The following is a 17,583-nucleotide window of genomic DNA, read 5'->3' on the forward strand; positions in this document are numbered from 1 at the left end:
CAAAGAGCAGAATCCCTGTCAGTCCAGCAGTGGGTGGGGACCTGGGAAAGTGTTGGGGTTCCTGAAAAGCAGGGAAATGGCATCCAATGTAATCCAGTTTAAATTAGCATTGGCTTAAACCAGATCCCCATCTGACTCTCGGCTCCATCACTCAGTTGATGTAATCTTGGGCAAAAGATACGAGGTATCTCTGACCCTTTTCATTAATCTATGAAGAGGAGATGGAATCTCCAGGTTTATTGTGAGGACTACCAGATGAAGTCCGTATTGAGAGGTCCCAACCATTTCCTTTCTTCCCTCACACACACTTGCAGAGAACCCATCCCACCACCAATCCCACAGGTGATTTGTCCAGCTTGGGTCAGGTGTCCCCCACTGGCCTAAGGAACCCAAATAGATGTCTGGGCCATTTTAGACATACTGGAAGATACTGAGAAAGCCAAGCCACGGGAAGGGAAAAAAAGAATAAAACAGACTCATAAAGAAAAGAAGTTGACAGATTACAAACCCCGCATAGAATGCAAGCTTAGTTCCAGAGGGGACTTTGGCCTCATGTGGGATTCACCAGGTACCTGTACTCATCCATCCATGATCCTTTATATCTTGAATTAGGATGGTTTGAGCTGGCCTCTTTCTGGAAACCAACACAACAGACCCCAAAAGAGACTGTGTGAATTACTTTACTCATGCACTTATTAGGTATGTGTCAGACTCATACTCGCTATTATTTCAAAATGATTCACTCACCGTTTACTGCTATGTGCTTAATAGTTACATAAGATACTAACAGAAGCAGACCCAGTGGGACGACAGGGATGGCTTATGGTTTTAAACTAGTCAAACTAGCTAGTTTCACAAACATTTTCTATGACGGGCACAGATGGAAGCTTAAGACCATGAACACACTCTTCTATTTTTCTGTATAAGTCTTTCACATTAAGTAAATGCCTCCTTAACTACTGGAGAAAAGATAATTATAATATTCCACTGAAGCTGAGAAATAAAGCAAACTTTGTTTATTTCTTTAAAAGATAAGGACTGATCTCTACTAATCATAACATTTTGAAGGAAAAAAAATGTTCGACACTTTTAGTCTATAAATAACTAATACCCTAATTTTTACTTCTTCTGTTAGCCAAAGAGAAGGCTGCAAACGAGAAAACTGGATAATGCTTATTGATTTAAAAGTACCAGACATGGTTATTTGTTTCTGAGGAACTGAAAACCTAAGTGGAAAAAAAAAAAATACCTATAGCAACGAGCTTGGTAAAGAATGACATTTAAAGGTTGACACATAAATTTTACATGCTTGACTTGACAGACTACATTTTTCAAGTCCTTAATTATGAGAACAGCAGCAAAACTTAAGACAATTAAAAACCAGCACTGAAGAATCTGCTGTGTTGTTACAAATACACATAGGACATCTGTGTCAGTGAAGCCCAAAAAACGAATCTATTCTCAATAACAGGAAAACCTCAGATTACGAGTAACTCATTCTGCGAGTGTTTCACAAGACAAGCAAACATTCCTAATAAACTTTAACTTGATAAACGAGTGATGTCTTGCAGTATGAGTAGTCCGTGATGCTGAACAACACATGCTCACCACTGAGTCAATGGTTCTTGAAATTTGCTTTGATATACAAGTGCTCTGGATTACAAGCATATTTCTGGAATGAATCCTGCTCGTAAACCAAGGTTTAACTGTACTGTTCTATTTAAGCCAAAGTGCACGGACTCTTGTTTCACTTTCAAACGTGTTCCCTCGTTCTGGGTTTACACTGTGCCCTTAGGTACAACAGACTGGGCGAATAATGGGGGTTGTATATAATGCACGGCTGCAAAACCAGTCTCACTGCATGACAATCACAGCACATCAACAAGTCCGTCTGTAATTAGAATAGCAAAACCAGCTCAGGCGGACACCCTCATGTCATAAATACATCACGTATCGAAATTATAAATTATAGAAATAAAGACAAATAATGGCATGAAGGGCATGATAGTTTATTTTTTAAAAAATTGTACCACACTGATCATAATGACCAGCATACACATTATGATGGCTTTTCTCTTGGGTATTAACATTGCAGTATTTTTGTATACTGAAATGTTTCAATAGGACCAAGAACGTTAGAGAAATAAAGATCTTAGATGAAAATGAACACTAATAATTCTGGTGTCCTACCCCACAGAATTCATTTAAACCCCTTATGAATCAGTGGCATTATAATGTTATGTAGTTATGAAGAACAAAAGTTCTCTTCTAAGTAGGCAGCATGAACTTATACCTCCTTGTACTTTAATTTTTAGTTTTTATAATTTAAGCTATGTCCACCCTGGCTAAAGCACAATCATAACAAGACACCTCAGATAATTTCCATGCTACCACTGCACATCTTTAGTGACTTTACTTAAAAAAAAAAAAAAAAAAAAGAATCAAACCACCATCAAAATAAAGAGGCAAATAAAACTGATTTTCAAATCATTTGAAAAGCATAGTGCTTATCTGTCCAATACAGACTCAGATTTAAATTAAATGCTATAATTATAATCTCCAAACTTCTGCAATAAAATTAACATAGATATATGGGTTTTTTTTTTTTATAGAACTATATTTTGCAATCAACAAGATAAAGTTACTTTTTAGAGAACAATATATTTGGTTACAATTCCACAATTCCACATATCTGTAATAGAAACAAAGCCACATGATGTTAAATCTGGCTCTAAGTTACCTAAGGTATAAAAATTTCATCAAAATTACAACACTCTGATCTTAAAAATTCAACCCATATGAGATTATTTTTTTAGAATAAATGTGCTGTTGAGTAATTATTTCAATAACCGTTTCTTTTTTGAGTGTCTGAAAACTGACCCTGTCTTTTTTAATCAGTGTGACTCACCAATATTTCAAATTGACCTCTTTACTTCTGTGTTACCATTTCAATATCCAGGGATTTGTGAGGCAGCATAAGTTTGACTTCATAAAAACAGTAGATACTTTGACCTTTCAGTGACACTTTTTCAATCTGTAAACTCAAGAATCACATTACTTATAGCTCAGCAACTATAAAAACATGGAGATTTTGGCATTTGAAGCCAGAATCTCTTTGTGCTTTTTAAATTAAGCTGCTTTTGAATCTTTTTGGTATTTATCGGCCATTCATATTTCCCTTATAATAATAGAATATATTTAAAATAATTTTTAAGGTTAAATGTCCTGGGGGCTTACAATATGAAAAAAAAAAACACATTTTTTTTTTCCTTCAGCATTTGGAATAGTAATTATTTCTGGTCCCTCCTTAGATCAACCAACGCTACTTTCAATCACGTATAACACTGAATTTTACAGACATCCCTGAAAAGTTTTTGATTAAGTAAACGAGTGAATCACAGTGGAGTCTCAATCAGTTAACAGTGTAGATCATTAAAAAAAAATAATAACACACACACACACACTGAATATTAAAATCTTCAAGATAAAAAAAAAAAGAAAGAAAAAGAAAAGAAAACCCTCTTAAGAATTAAACCAGGTATGTGTCATCACTGATTCTGTGCTTGTGTCCCCAACTGATTAGACTCCTCCTTCTCTGTGTTATAAGACATGTTGGTTTCGATCTCCACGCCAAGTTTCTAGGACACTTGTGTGAAGAGGCTATGCTACTACAGCATCTAAGGAACAGAGTGGCACCATTTTATTCCCTAATAGACTTCATATTCCAAGATGAGCATCAGGTCTCCCTCGGTTGCCCTCACCAGAGTGTGTCGGGAGACAAAACTTGCCAGGCAAACTGATGACAGCTGACCGCCCACCCCGCCCCCAGCGCCAATATGAGGTTACCAACAGGTTTGTCATTGTATGCACTGCTGGCCTTTCACTCTTTCAATCAAGAAAAGTTGTGGTTACTTACAAAAAAAAAAAAAGGGAGGGGGTGGAGAAATGAAAAACCAAGAGTTTAAAGGCACAAAGTCGCATAGCTGCTCTAGTTGGAGTTTGTAAACAGAGAATAGGTTGAATTTAGGTAATCCCAATCTATGAGAGTAAAAAGGCATCCGCAGCAGGCTTTTATCCAGCCAGCTTCTTTGAGACCCTTCATGGGTTTTGAGGTCTACAAAGTATGCACTAAAATACCCATACTTCAAAAAGCAATAAGGCAAATAGTATAATCATTATTCCAAAAGTTACAATGGTAGTGTAGGCATACATAGTATAATTTAGTTACAATGTGTGGTACTGTTTCTATTATATAACCATATTAACTGTTTCTTTCCTACGTAATTATATATTCAGCAGAGCTTCAGTTGAACACAAAACCATCCTTGTACCACCACTGATAGTTGGCAATAGCTCTTTGATAGCAGTTTTTATTCTGCTGTAGAAATATCCTTGAACTGAAAAAAGTCCACAACCCAATGTCCAGTCATTAAACACTATCATATTTGTGAAGAGCTTCTTCCAACTTCTGTGTCACTTTTTGGAAAAATATTATTTGCTGTTGTAAGAAATGCTGCATCTGTGATTTAAAGTCTCTTACTCGAATTTGATGGAAGTGGTGAATTTCAGCCAAAGTGGCAAAAGAAATAGTGTTACAGCGATCTTGAATGCCATCAGCCTTTTGGACCTCCATCTTCCCTTCTTCCACGTGTCGCCTACTCTCCTTTACTTTGGTAAGAGCTCCTGTAGTTAAGAAAAAAAAAAAAAAATTAAATACACACACACACACACACACACACACACGTATCCTAACAACATAGCTACATAGCAAACAGACTCCTGCAGTATAAATACTTGCCTACACTATTTCAAGCCTTTTGGAACTTAAAGGGATGAGTGTTATTACTTATTAAAAACAAAGGAACCTGATAGGGTTACTGAAAACACCACCGTTGCTGCAATTTCACTTCTCAAAACTAGCACCTGCCATTGACCAAGTACCTATAACAGGTTTCATCTCTTCCAGGGAGAGATACTATACGGAACAGATAATAAACTGCAAGTAATGGTCTCTAAAAATACAAACCAAGAAACTGCGATTTTCATTTAAGAGAAAGGGTGTGACACCATTGCACACAAATATATTAAGAAAGCTATCTATAAACACAATGCCCCACAGAAGATGCAAATCTACTTCCTCAGAAAGTCTCACTGAAGAGATACCGTATAAGACCCTAGAACCACACTCTGAAACTTGTTAGTGCCAACTTGGGTTGTATTTTAGAAATTATTCATGTCATGAAGGGGACTTGGAAATGCGGACAGTGTACAACTGGAGGCCACCCTCACTGGGGCTGGCCAAACCTGTGTCTTATTGGCAATGAGGGGGCCATTCCGTGTTCTATCAGGAGACCCACACCTGGAGCATGAGGCCTGTGAAGTAAGAATTTGCCACCTTTTCTTCAGGGCTGTAAGGACTAATGAGTTTTGAGTCTGCCCTAATGATGATCTGGGAATGAAGCCAGAGGTGTCATAGCCTCTTGTCAAGAAATGTCACCAGAGGAGCACCTGGGTGGCTCAGTCAGTTGAGCATCCGACTTTGGCTCAGGTCATGATCTCACCGTTAGTGAGTTCAAGCCCCGTACTGGGCTCTGTGCTGACAGCTCAGAGCCTGGAGCCTGCTTCGGATTCTATGTCTCCCTCTCTCTCTGTCCCTCTGCCACTTGTGCTCTCTCTCTCAAAAATAAACAAACATTAAAAAAATTAAAATTAAAAAAAAAAAAAAAAAGGAAATGTCACCAGAGTATGTCCAAGGGAGAAGGAAGGGGACAATCACTCTGGCAGGTGCCACGTGAAGACACAAAAAGCCAAGGATATTTAGGGGTAGGAAACAAAGGACCTTCATGGGTTCTTGGAAAAGAATGATGATTAAGTTCAGATCATTTGCTCATGGCCACCTCAGGAATTCGGCCTTCCTGGCTCCATCTAGCACTTATTCTACTAAACCATGATGAAGGATGAGAGAGAAACCTCTACCACACCTGGCTGGGCAGTCTTCACCATGATGACACCAAGGGGGACAAAAGAAGGGAGCCTGTTTAGGAGGAGGTGAGAAAGCTGAGGAATTCTGTTTCAGAAATATTCAGTTTTAGCTAATGATGAAATACACAAAGGGAAAAGCCCTGTTTCTAAACTTCTTCAAATCTCCTAAATAATACAGAGTTAAACCTAGCATTACATAAAACCCTTGGAGGGTAAACAGTATGTTTGTTTTGGGGGGAATTTTTTGACACAGCTCAAAGACCTGAGAAATTAAAACCCAACGACAAGCGTCACACATACATATGCAGGTATGTGTATACATTTTCATTTATTTATTCTACACGAGGTCTTTAAGTGAAAAGCAGTAGAGACCCCACTTAACCCCATGGCAGAGACGAGGGGTCTCCTCTGTAGAGAGAAGTCATGGGCATTAACACGGCTTCAATTCCACCTGACCAATTCCACCAGGAAGCCGTCCCTTTAAAGTGTGGCACTTTTCACTCTTCTGCTGTTGCCCCCTGGCAGGGGAGCAAAGCCATAAAATCCGCCTGCTTGTCATTTATATCAAAGAGAAAGAACTCCTCCCCATAAAAGAGAAAGAAATCATTGTTCATAGCAAATTTATCTTTCTTGTGTGTGTCCATCTCTCACAAGTTACATACAAAAACTGAAGTGGAAAAGACCAGGAAAGCATAATGAGACAGAATTAAAGGAAACATTTTTTAACAAGACGACTGAGAATATGAAATTATGAAATGCATGTTTAAAATGGCAAAGAGAGAGAGAAAACAGGAAGTTAAGAGAAAAGTCTCAGGTAATTTGACTATTTTATGATGATTCCACTCGCAGGTGCCCAAGCCCACGGGGCACACACCAAGCACATGCAGCATCCTACCCTGTGCCTCCGTGACATGTCTGTGCACACGCTGCCACACTGGTAATATGCTCCAAGGATCACTCGTTCTAGTCATCAGAGCCTGCAGAGTAGAGCCCTGCATACGGGGGCTCCGAAGCCTGGCCCAGAGCTGGGTGAATGTCCAACTCTAAATGACAACCATATTCTTAGAAACTACCCCCATGATATGGCATTGCACATCGCGCATCTCTAAAAACCAACTTAAAAGAGAATGAGTCTCAGGTGTTTGCAATTTATCACATGGGCATACATTTTCAAAACTCCTGGACCCAACAGCAAGTATTAAATCTTGCTGAGGCCTAAGGACCTTTTGCCATTTAACACCTTTAAGTGTTTTAAGTGTACATCCTGAAAGAGCCAACGGGAATTTAAGACTCGTTTTTCTCCCAATTATCAATTTAGTAAGTCACACAAATGTTCCTACCTTCAAGTCCCAAAAGGCTCAGCTCTGGGCAAGGATTTGATTTAACAAATGTTTATGAAGGACCTGATGTCTACAGAGCACATTGCTAAAACAGAGAGATTCAAACATTTCAGCATCAAGTCCCTGCCCTCCCTCCCTTCCTTCTCAAGGAAGCCACCTGGCAAAGCCCACGGAGGACAGGCACACAACCAGGACATGAAGTGAAACAGGACCACAAAGTATGTAATTCTGCATGGGAGTTAAATATGTCTTTCTCAAGATAACATGTGAAATCGTGTCACGAGGGAAAATGCTCAGAGGGCCTACTACATGCCAGGCACTGTGCTGAGGACAAGGTTGGGCGTGGGAAGTTGGCAGGAAAACAGGTATATAAAAACAATAAATAGTAGCTTCCCAAACCAGCAAATAATATATGCTAAGAATTATTCTAAAATTTGTATGGAACCACAAAAGACCCCAAATAGCCAAAGCAATCTTGAAAAAGAAGAACAAAGCTGGATATATCACAATCCCAGATTTCAAGACATACTAAAGCTGTAGTAATCAAGAGAGTCTGGTACTGGCATAAAAATATTCACATAGGTCAAAAGAACAGAATAGAGTCCAGAAATAAACTCACATTTTTATGGTCAATTAATCTATCACAAAGGAGGCAAGAATTTACAATGGGAAAAAGACAATAGCGTTGGGAAAACTAGACACCAAAACAATGAGACCGGACCACTTTCTTACAGCATAAACAAAAATAAACTCAAAATGGACTAAAGACCTAAATGTGAGACATGAAACCATAAAATTCCTAGGGAAAAAAAAAACACAGGCAGTAATTTCTTTGATATCTGTCAAAAAATTTTCTAGATATGTCTTCTCTAGCAAGGGAAACAAAAGCAAAATTAAACTGTGACTATACAAAAATACAAAGTTTTTGCACAGCAAAGGAAACCATCAACACAAAAAAACAACCTCCTGAATGAGATAAAATACTTGCAAATGATATATCTGATAAGGGGTTAATATCCAAAATATATAAAGAACTTCTACAACTCAACACCAAAAAATTAAATAATCCAATTAAAAATGGGCAGAGGACCTAAACATTTTCCCAAAGAAGACATGTAGATGTCCAGCAGACACATGAAAAGATGCTCAACATCACTAATCATCAGGGGAAATGCAAATTAAAATCACAATGAAATATCACTTCATCTGTCAGAATGGCTAAAACCAAAAACACAAGAAATAACAAGTATTGGTAAGGATGTGATGAAAAGGGAACCCTTTTCTTGGAAGGAATGCAAGGTGGAATGCACCTTGGTGGAATGCAAATTGGTGTAGCTACTGTTGAAAATAGTATGGAGGTCCCTCAAAAAATTAAAAATAGAATTACCATATGAGCCAGTAATTCTACTACTGGGTATTTGCCCAAAGCAAATGAATACACTAATTTGAAAAGATATATGCACCCTTATGTTTATTGCAGTATTATTTACAATGGCCAAGATATGGAAGCAACCCAAGTGCCCTCGAGAGAATGGATTAAAAAGATGTGTCTCTCTCTCACACACACACACACACACACACACACACACACACACAGAGGAATATTACTCAGCCATAAAAAAAAATAATGAAATCTTGCCATCTGCAATAATATGGATGAAGAAGGTATAATGCTAAGTGAAATAAGTCAGAGAGACACAAATACCGTACGCCTTCACTCATACATGGAATTTAAGAAACAAAACAAAGGGAAAAAAGAGACAAACAAAACAGCCTCTCAAATACAAAGAACAAACTGGTGGTTACCAGAGGGGAGGTGGGTGGTGAGGATGGTGGAACAGGTGAAGGGGATCAAGAGTACACTTATCTTGATGAGCACTCAGTAACGTACGGAATTCTGAATCTCTACGTTGTACACCTGACACTGTAATTAATTATATTTGTATAAAAAATATATATAGGGCATCTGAGTGGCTCAACTGTTTGAGCAACTATTAATTTCGGCTCAGGTCATAATCTCAGGTCGTGGGATCGAGCTCCGTGTAGGGCTCTGCACTGAGCATGAAGCCTGCTTGGGATTCTCTCTCTCTTCCTCTGCCCCTCTTCCCCTAGGCACTTTTCATATACTATCACTAACCCTACTGCAATTTTACAACAGACATTACTCTTATTTTCACAAGGAAACTGAAGAAGCTACTCCACCTCTTTGAGCATCAAATTTGCCAGGTAACCAGGTAAGATATGGAGATGGGATGTGAATGCACGATTGACTTCAAAGTAAATACTATTTAGAAATATTTAGAAAAGAAATTAAAGCCTGAATGGGCAAAAAAGCCAGGTGGACCTAGGTGAGCAGGATGCTGGGGGATAAAAGTGGGCAGGTGAGGATCAGGTATTTCTCCTTCTTCTCTCCACCCACTTCCCACCCCCCCACCCGTGGCTGAGGTTCCTGCACCATAAGCCACCTCCCTTATGAAGTCCCTGGCTTCTGTTTTGATATACAATTCAGAAGGCCTTGTGAATATGTAAAAGAACTATATAGGTTCTGAAAATTTCCTTCTGGAATCTTATTTAACCACATTCAATTCACTAATTATGCCTGTAAAGCAATTTAATATTTACAAGATGTCTGATCTTCTTGTCTTGGTAACAACACTTAGGTGCCACAAAACATTGAAAAAGCAGCACATATTTCATGATTTTGAAAAATCTAAGCCCAAATATACACGGGCGGGGGTGGGGGGGGAAGGCATCTCTTTCTCTCTCTTGTTCTATCTGCCTAGATCGTATAAAAAGATTACATAAATTAAGAACTACAACCAGAAATAGTAACATACAATCCCTTTAAGGATATATAGGCTTTGCTTCTTTGCTCTGATGTAGTTAGTCATCCCAGAAAAAAATATTTATTTGGCAAACTAGGAAAGACAGAACAAATCACTGAGGAGAGTAAGTACCCAAAGGCCAATTCCACTTGGAATTCTGGTTTAACCCACTTAATGCAATTCAAATCCATTAGCATAATGTATCAGGATTACAGCAGCAAGATGACAGGAGATATAAGTGACTTTTTTTAAAAAAGAGACCTAGTTCCTGTTTTAGGGAGCTCAAATTATTTTTTAAGGTGACTTATGTGCCTAAAACAATGAAGGACCTATACAAAGTGGCATATATTAACTTCACAGAAGTACAAACAGGAACTGGTTTGTACACTCACTATACATAGTGAGTGCCATGTTTAAGCAAGGAAGATTAGTCTCCACAAAACTGTACCATAAATTTACAGCAAATTTATTTTAAAAAATATTTTTAATGTTTATTTATTTTTGAGAGAGAGTGAGCACAAGCTGGGGAGGGGGAGGGAGGGAGGGAGGGAGGGAGACACAGAATCCAAAGCAGCTTCAAGTTCTGAGCCTTCAGCATAGAGCCCAACAGACGCGGGCTTGCGGGGCTTGAACTCACTGAGCAGCGAGATCATGACCTGAGCCCAAGTCAGCCACTTAACTCACTGACCAGGCACCTCTAGAACAAATTTTAAAACAACCTCTTTTAATTGAAATGTAGCTGACTTACTCCCAGATCTGCCTTCAGAAGAAAGAAGATTAACAGTAAAACAGGTTGACAGCAATATACTTTTTAAAAAATCATTAAGAGTTCCTGAATATATCCTGAGTTGAAGTGACAGCAGCCTAGTTCCTCCTCTGAGTATACAGCAGCTGACTGTTAAAGTTCAGGATGAAAACAACATCCTAAACCAATTTTAAAAATAATAATAAAGTTACCTTTTGTAAAATATTTTGCAAAGTTTAAAAAAAATATTATTTCTTTTAAGAAGAAAACCATTTTGGTCTTAAATATTCATCTCACAACCTTCCAGCTAGTTTTTCCATAGACATTTAACACACAGGAAGGGTTTAGTGTGATTTCTTTCTTACAAGAAAGATAAAGTCAAATTACTCAGTAAACTAATTGTATAAGTTAACTGACCAGTTTACTGCCTGAGAATAAGCGGGAGAAAAAAAAAAGTGACATCTTTTAAACAGCTCAAGCTGTCCATGTGAACAAATTGCAAGGGTGTTTATGTTTAAATTCTTGGGGACTGACAAACAGAACTGCTTTCTGAAGACCCCAGAAGCTTCCCTCTACCCTATCTCTACCCACTGTGCTTGTAAACCCTGGGTCCTGTCAAGATGAACACAGGAACATATTTTTCCAATAGAACTGATATTACAAATACTGGTTGGAGGTGAATGAAATAGTATTATTAGAACTAGAATTTGGGTTTTGTCATAAGTAGCTATGTTCCCACAGCTGATTTGACAATTCTCAAACTGGGAATTATCTGTACGTATTTCTACACTTCACATATTTTCATATTGAGAATTTTAAATATCACAAGAAAGGCAGAAATAGACAAATTTTGAATCAGGTGTAGTAGCCCCTAAGGAGTGAAAGTTTGGAGAAAAAAAATATTGGGACAGAGTTAGATCAGTATACACTTGCTACTTTTAGGATCACTTTAAAAATTGGTTTGTAGCTGCTTAAGAAGCAACAGCAGAGGTTCGCTGTAACCAGCTGCGAGCTGTAACGAGGCATTACTGCATCATGTAAGCATTCTCTCAGCTGTACTGGTTTTTACCAAACCCAAGAGGAGCATAAATAAAAGCCAAAAGCGTTGCCCAGAATCTAAAGAACAAAGCGAACACACATTTTTATCATAGAATAAATATAAAAACAGGCAAAAGTTTTCAAAATCTCTACCTTTTAAGTGGCTGATTTAGGAGGAATCTGCCTCCTGCCAGCCCCCTCCCTCATAAACATCACACCGCCACACGGCTTTCAAAACAGAAAAAGGAAATGAAAGAATACAGCAGAGACATTACACAATAAAGTCTAAGGTACAAAGTGGTCACTGCTGGATTAAACAAGAGACCTGGTAATATTCATGGTCAGGACAACAGTTTTAAAACAAAAGAAAATTTAAATAGGAGTGATCAGAGGGAAAAACATTTTAAACTGGGGAATAGAAATACATCATTATGAAATTGTTTCTTGGGCTAACAGACATAGGTAGTTGCGTCTGGAATATGCTATGAACTGAGTAAGATTTTATTATGAAAAGAGAACATAGGCAAGTATTAAATTCTGAGATTAAATAAGAAGGGGCTGACCATACGGAGCAATGTGAGTACATTCTTCCCAGAAAATAAATAGCCAGTAGAATGGTAACATAGAAGGAAATAAACTTGTGAGAAGGTAACACATGAAACAGTGTATGTTCTTCAAACGTATTTTTAGGATAGGAAAAAGTTATTATTGAAAGCAAGGCAACATATTTCAACCATTCCCCATTACTATGCTCCCAAACAGGCAAGGGTAAGCCAGCTGCGCTCCAGGACAGGGGCTGAGTCTAACACAGTTGTTTCTCTCCCTCAGGGAGTGCTGTGGAAGGAGGCAGGAAGGAACACAGAGAAGCCTCCTCCCCAAAAGGCTTACAGGTTAAGAATGAACTTTCAATTGAGCACTCAATTATTAAATTAGCTGGGTGAGTATTAGAATTTCTCCACAAAACGGAAAGTTCACTGAGGAACCAATAACCCTAAGACTTGATTGCAAAAGGGGGAGCAGGAACCCTGAGGACTTCCTTCTCCTCACTCCACCCCTGACAAGATACCCACTGGAGAAGTCAGTAGGGCTGAGTCTGAGGTGACAAGGGCAGAGGCGGTCCCCAGAGTTTGTGAGTGTGTGTGTGGGGGGGGGGGGGGGGGAGCTGGCTTTGTTTTTATTGTTGTTGTTGAAGAGCTGAAAGGACCTTAGAAGAGTCTTTGGTACAATTTCTCTCAATCTTACCAGTAAGTGGCTAAGTGGTTTGTCCAAAGTACCACAGCTAGCTCATGACAAAGAATCCCCAACCCCTACCTGCCAGCCAGTCCTGCCACTTTGCATTTAACATTCCCTGCAGGGCCTCTGCTGCACTCCAGTGAAGAGGGTCCGTCCCTTTCCACACTGGGAGTGATAAAAGGAAAACTAAACCAGTATTTTTTCACTTTGCTTTGGGACCTGTTATTAACAAAATCTCCTGGACTTCTTTGGCATTGTTATCTACCTCTGCACATGCAAAATTCCCAACAGATTCATGCTTATACTTACTGCAATTGCCCAGGCTCAAAGAGAGGCACTCTGTCCCCTTCCCCATCGCCAAAGTTCTGCAGAACTCAGGTCCTAAATTCAATCCCACCCCTCTCTGACCATTTTCTTTGAATCTTACCAGTGTGAGCCATCTTGCACAGTTTTAAAGCACGCTCAGGCTGGAAAGAGCGAAGCATGAAATAACTACATCCTGGTTCATAATCCATATGTACTCAATTTCCAAGGGATTACATTATGCATGTTTCTAAAGAATACAAAATAATTACAACTAAGGAACTTAATCATATGACAGGGCTCATTAATATTATAACTCTAAAGGACTCCAACTCAAACAAATTTCATTTCATAGATTAATTATGATCCAGGAAGTCAGCACTATTTTCAAAAGCATCATATTATTTACATAGCATTAAATTATTTCCATCAGCAAAAACTGCTTAAGGAGCATTTCTGTGTCATTTTGGTGTTTGTAAAAGAGCAGTGAAGGTCTGGTGTCATCCAGCCAATGAGCACGAATCAAGGGCCCACTGCAGGCTGAACTAAGCCACCAGCAAATGTAGTCAGTCATAGTACACTACACTGTATTATCTCCTTCTGATTTCCAGAGAGACATCACTTTCCTGGCAACTTCTGACCCAGCAAAGTGAGATGGGCATGTGGGGTGGGGAGCCTCTCAAACACTTCCCTGCTTCAGGCATTTTAACCTGGGAGAGCCCTCAACTCAGTGGTAGAAGTTGTGTGGCCTCCTTTCAGCTTCCCTCTCTGTGTCCCTCTCTTCCACCTCCTGGGCCCTTAGGAGCTTGCTGGCTGCCCCAGCTGCCCCCCACCTCCAGCTGGGGCCAGTGTCAGCACCTGAACTTTGCCTTCCTTTCCTCAACCAAATCTCTTACACTCAGGATGTTTTGTCCCTCCTAAGACCAATTATACAAAAGGCCTAGTCACTAAGCAACAGGGATCCAAAGGCTACATTTTCTCCCTTTTAAAAAAAACAAGAGGAGGAGGAAAAAAGAAGCCAGCACTTTATTTAATTTTGAAATCATGAATGTGGCAAAAACATTAACTAGATTTTCTGTCTTCCCAGGGCCTTGCCCCAGAAAACCAAAGCCACGGTATGGGGGACAGAACAGGAGGCGGGCTGAAAGGCAACACAGCAAAGTAGAAGTTGCCCAAGACTGGACTAGGCCTGTTTTTCTTCATTCCCTCCAACACATAAAACTTTGAAAGAAAATGCTAATTTGGTCAACGTGGCCAATTTGCTCTTATTCTCTCATCACTGGTCCCCACACCCTCTCATCCCTGCTAACTCCCCATTAGCTTCTGCCCCACCCCCTTCCTTCCTCCCTTTAGGTCTCCACCCACCCACTGGTTGATTACTCTCTCCCCTTTCTGCTCCAATATTTACTTTTTGGTATTTTTTTTAATAAAACATCTCAAAAAATAAAGGCCAATATGCACTTAACAGAGAGAGGCAGAATGGCTGTCCATCCAGGCAAAATAGTCTGTGAATCATACCACTGTGCAAATCTATGCTCTGCACTTTGCATATCTCTTTTCCTTCTATTTAACCCCGAAAGAAAAGCAATTATCACTCCCATTTTCAGAGGTGGAAAGTGAAATTCAGGAAAAGTAAATAACTTTACTGAAAGTATCGGGCTGCATGTGACCTGGGTCTGCCCAGCTTCTCAACCCAAGTAGTTAGTTCCCAACTGAGACTGCCCCACCCATGACCTCAAAGACCCTCAGAGGAGCCCCAACACAATGCACAAGGGTAGCTCAGCGACAGGCCCCTCAGAAGCCACATCTCAGGGATAAGCAACCCACGAACCATCTCCGGGTTCTCAAAACTCGATTCCTGAGTCAAATCATCCCCAGTGGGCTCCTGGTTTAGAGGACAATAATAACCTCCAGGGGGTGCCAATAGTAACACTGAACTTAATTCAGTGAAAGCAATTTTCTGAAGGGACTAAAGGTCCCTACAGCTGAGAACTATCAAAATCCAAAGGTAAAATTAATATAAAATTCACTTTCAATTCATAAATATAATAAATGGCAAAAAGAACTTTTGAGTAATTTTTAAAATGAGGCTTCGAAGAGAGACACAAGGGTAATGAACTGCAAAAAGAAAAAAAAAACTGGCTGCCAGATGATGTAAGAATCAATCATTTAAAGAATCTAGGCCTCTGAGTTTGGTCTGTTCCTGAGATAGTTTGTTCTAGGGAAAAGCCTTGTGTCATGCCGACGAAGAGGCCCTTTCAGCTCAGCTCCATGCAGCAGTCAGCAAACGTGGGAGGGAAGGAATATGGCAGGAGCAATGGGAGCACTCACTTGAGTGCTGCTACTAAGCACATACCCCTGCCGTGCACCCTGCTCCAAAACTGAAGGGGGAACCACACGATTATACCTCTTGTGGCTTACTTGGCAGGACAGATGGCTCTTTGCGAGAAAATTTTATATAAAGCTTCTTGTGTTTCAGCTTATATAGAATATCAAATATATGACAAAGTTACCAGGGTTGTAGATTCAAGAGAACTCTGTAAACATGGTATGTTTTTACTTCAGAAGAGTCTGCATACAACAGTGAAAATGCTGACTTGCCTCTAGCCATGCAAATATAAATAAACACTTTAAAATGTGAGAATAGGAAAAGAAAAGCATGTATCGTTTCTTTTTTTTTTAAAGATTTTATACCCATAGAATCCTCACAGATAGAAAGGGCAGGCTTGATAATTATGAGCATACAATAAAACTTTTTAAAACAACCAATTTTGTAAAACAAAATCCATATGATGGTTTAAATTCAGAGAACACAATCGATGCCTACGGGCTGCAGCTCATAATCCCTAATTTCCTAATTCTTTTGTTACCTGATACACATACATGGATGTACAAATAGGGCAGCATTAGGTATGTTTGCAAGCTGCCAGCACTTTGGGTTTAGATGGCCTTTGACCTATGATAAAACATACCTGAACCAGGGAGAGTGAACTCTGGAAACTACCTTTAATAGTTGTGTTTTTTTTCTAGGAAGATAAAGGGAGACATAAGCTAAAATATCTAAGAGAAGCTGCTAAACAGACAAGCTGCTCCGCACAGGGCAGAACGGCGGTGAAATGGCATCAGCTCTTTACAGACACTGAGGAAGCGTGAGCCCCAAACTCAAAGCCAGGTCCTCGACCGGATGAGTGCCTCTGAGAGTGCCACAGTTAACACTGTACTTGGAAGAGTAATTTTAAATAACTGATTTCTTGCTTTCAAGTATTCTTCCCAAATAACGTCTCGTTTTTAACTTTAGAATTCTAATTGTAAGCCACAGTGTTACAAACTGCCACTCAGCTATGGTGGCACTAACTGGTGAGCAAGCAGCACAGCATTCATCACCGTCCTTAGTGCCATCCACTGTGGCCACTATGTGTGAAATGGGGTCACTTATGTCAAGGGGTTTTAAGGTGGAGCCAGGAAGCCATTAAGGAGAAGGGCCTCCTGCACGTCCTCCCGCCCTCACTGGGGGGAGCCATGAACTTGCGAACTGGGCCAAAGGGCCTGCATTCCAAGGACTCAGCCCAAACACCTGTGGCATGCTCCAGTGAGGCTCTGCTGGGTGACAGCCTTAGCAACCAATTATATTCAACCCAGATTTAGTTTTCTGCCACCAACACCAATAGAAATTCTTTGTAAGCCACATTTATAAGCATTCCTTTTTGATTTAAAAACCCTTGATTTTGTTCTCTGGGAGGCACTGTTTGGTTGCTGCCCAAATCTGTGTTCATGGAACTGTAATTCTGGGACCCCAAACAAATACTTTTGTTTTTATTTTCAGCTCAGCCTCTTTCTTCAGCTGACATCTAGCAGTTCACATCGCTTTACGATCACTGAGCTTTGGGGACAATTCCTAAATCAGCTGTTTCAAACTTAAAAACACCTCTGACCCTGGAGTTTTCCTGCTTCCTCATGCTGGCAGGGATCAGGTTTCCAGGGGTGACAAGTCTTCACTTGGTCTGTATCTGGGCTCCCTTGAACTAGACCATAAATAACCATCTGAAGACAAAACAAAGCACTCAGAAATACATCCTTTTTAAAAAGACCTGAAACACAAGTCATAAAACATGAAAAC

General features: G+C 39.7%; 1 protein-coding gene across 1 annotated transcript in view; it reads right to left on the minus strand.

Annotated features, from left to right (window-relative positions):
- Positions 1 to 1,993: 1,993 nt before the first annotated feature.
- SNX18 (sorting nexin 18) overlaps positions 1,994 to 17,583 on the minus strand; it is a 29,826-nt gene continuing 14,236 nt past the window's right edge. Inside the window, exon 2 of the mRNA XM_015086141.3 lies at positions 1,994 to 4,683. Coding sequence (XP_014941627.2) covers positions 4,430 to 4,683 — 254 coding nt within the window. The 3' untranslated portion in view covers positions 1,994 to 4,429. The remainder of the gene's footprint in view (positions 4,684 to 17,583) is intronic.

This window comes from Acinonyx jubatus, chromosome A1, assembly GCF_027475565.1.
Source record: "Acinonyx jubatus isolate Ajub_Pintada_27869175 chromosome A1, VMU_Ajub_asm_v1.0, whole genome shotgun sequence".
In the NCBI taxonomy this organism is placed as follows: domain Eukaryota; kingdom Metazoa; phylum Chordata; class Mammalia; order Carnivora; family Felidae; genus Acinonyx; species Acinonyx jubatus.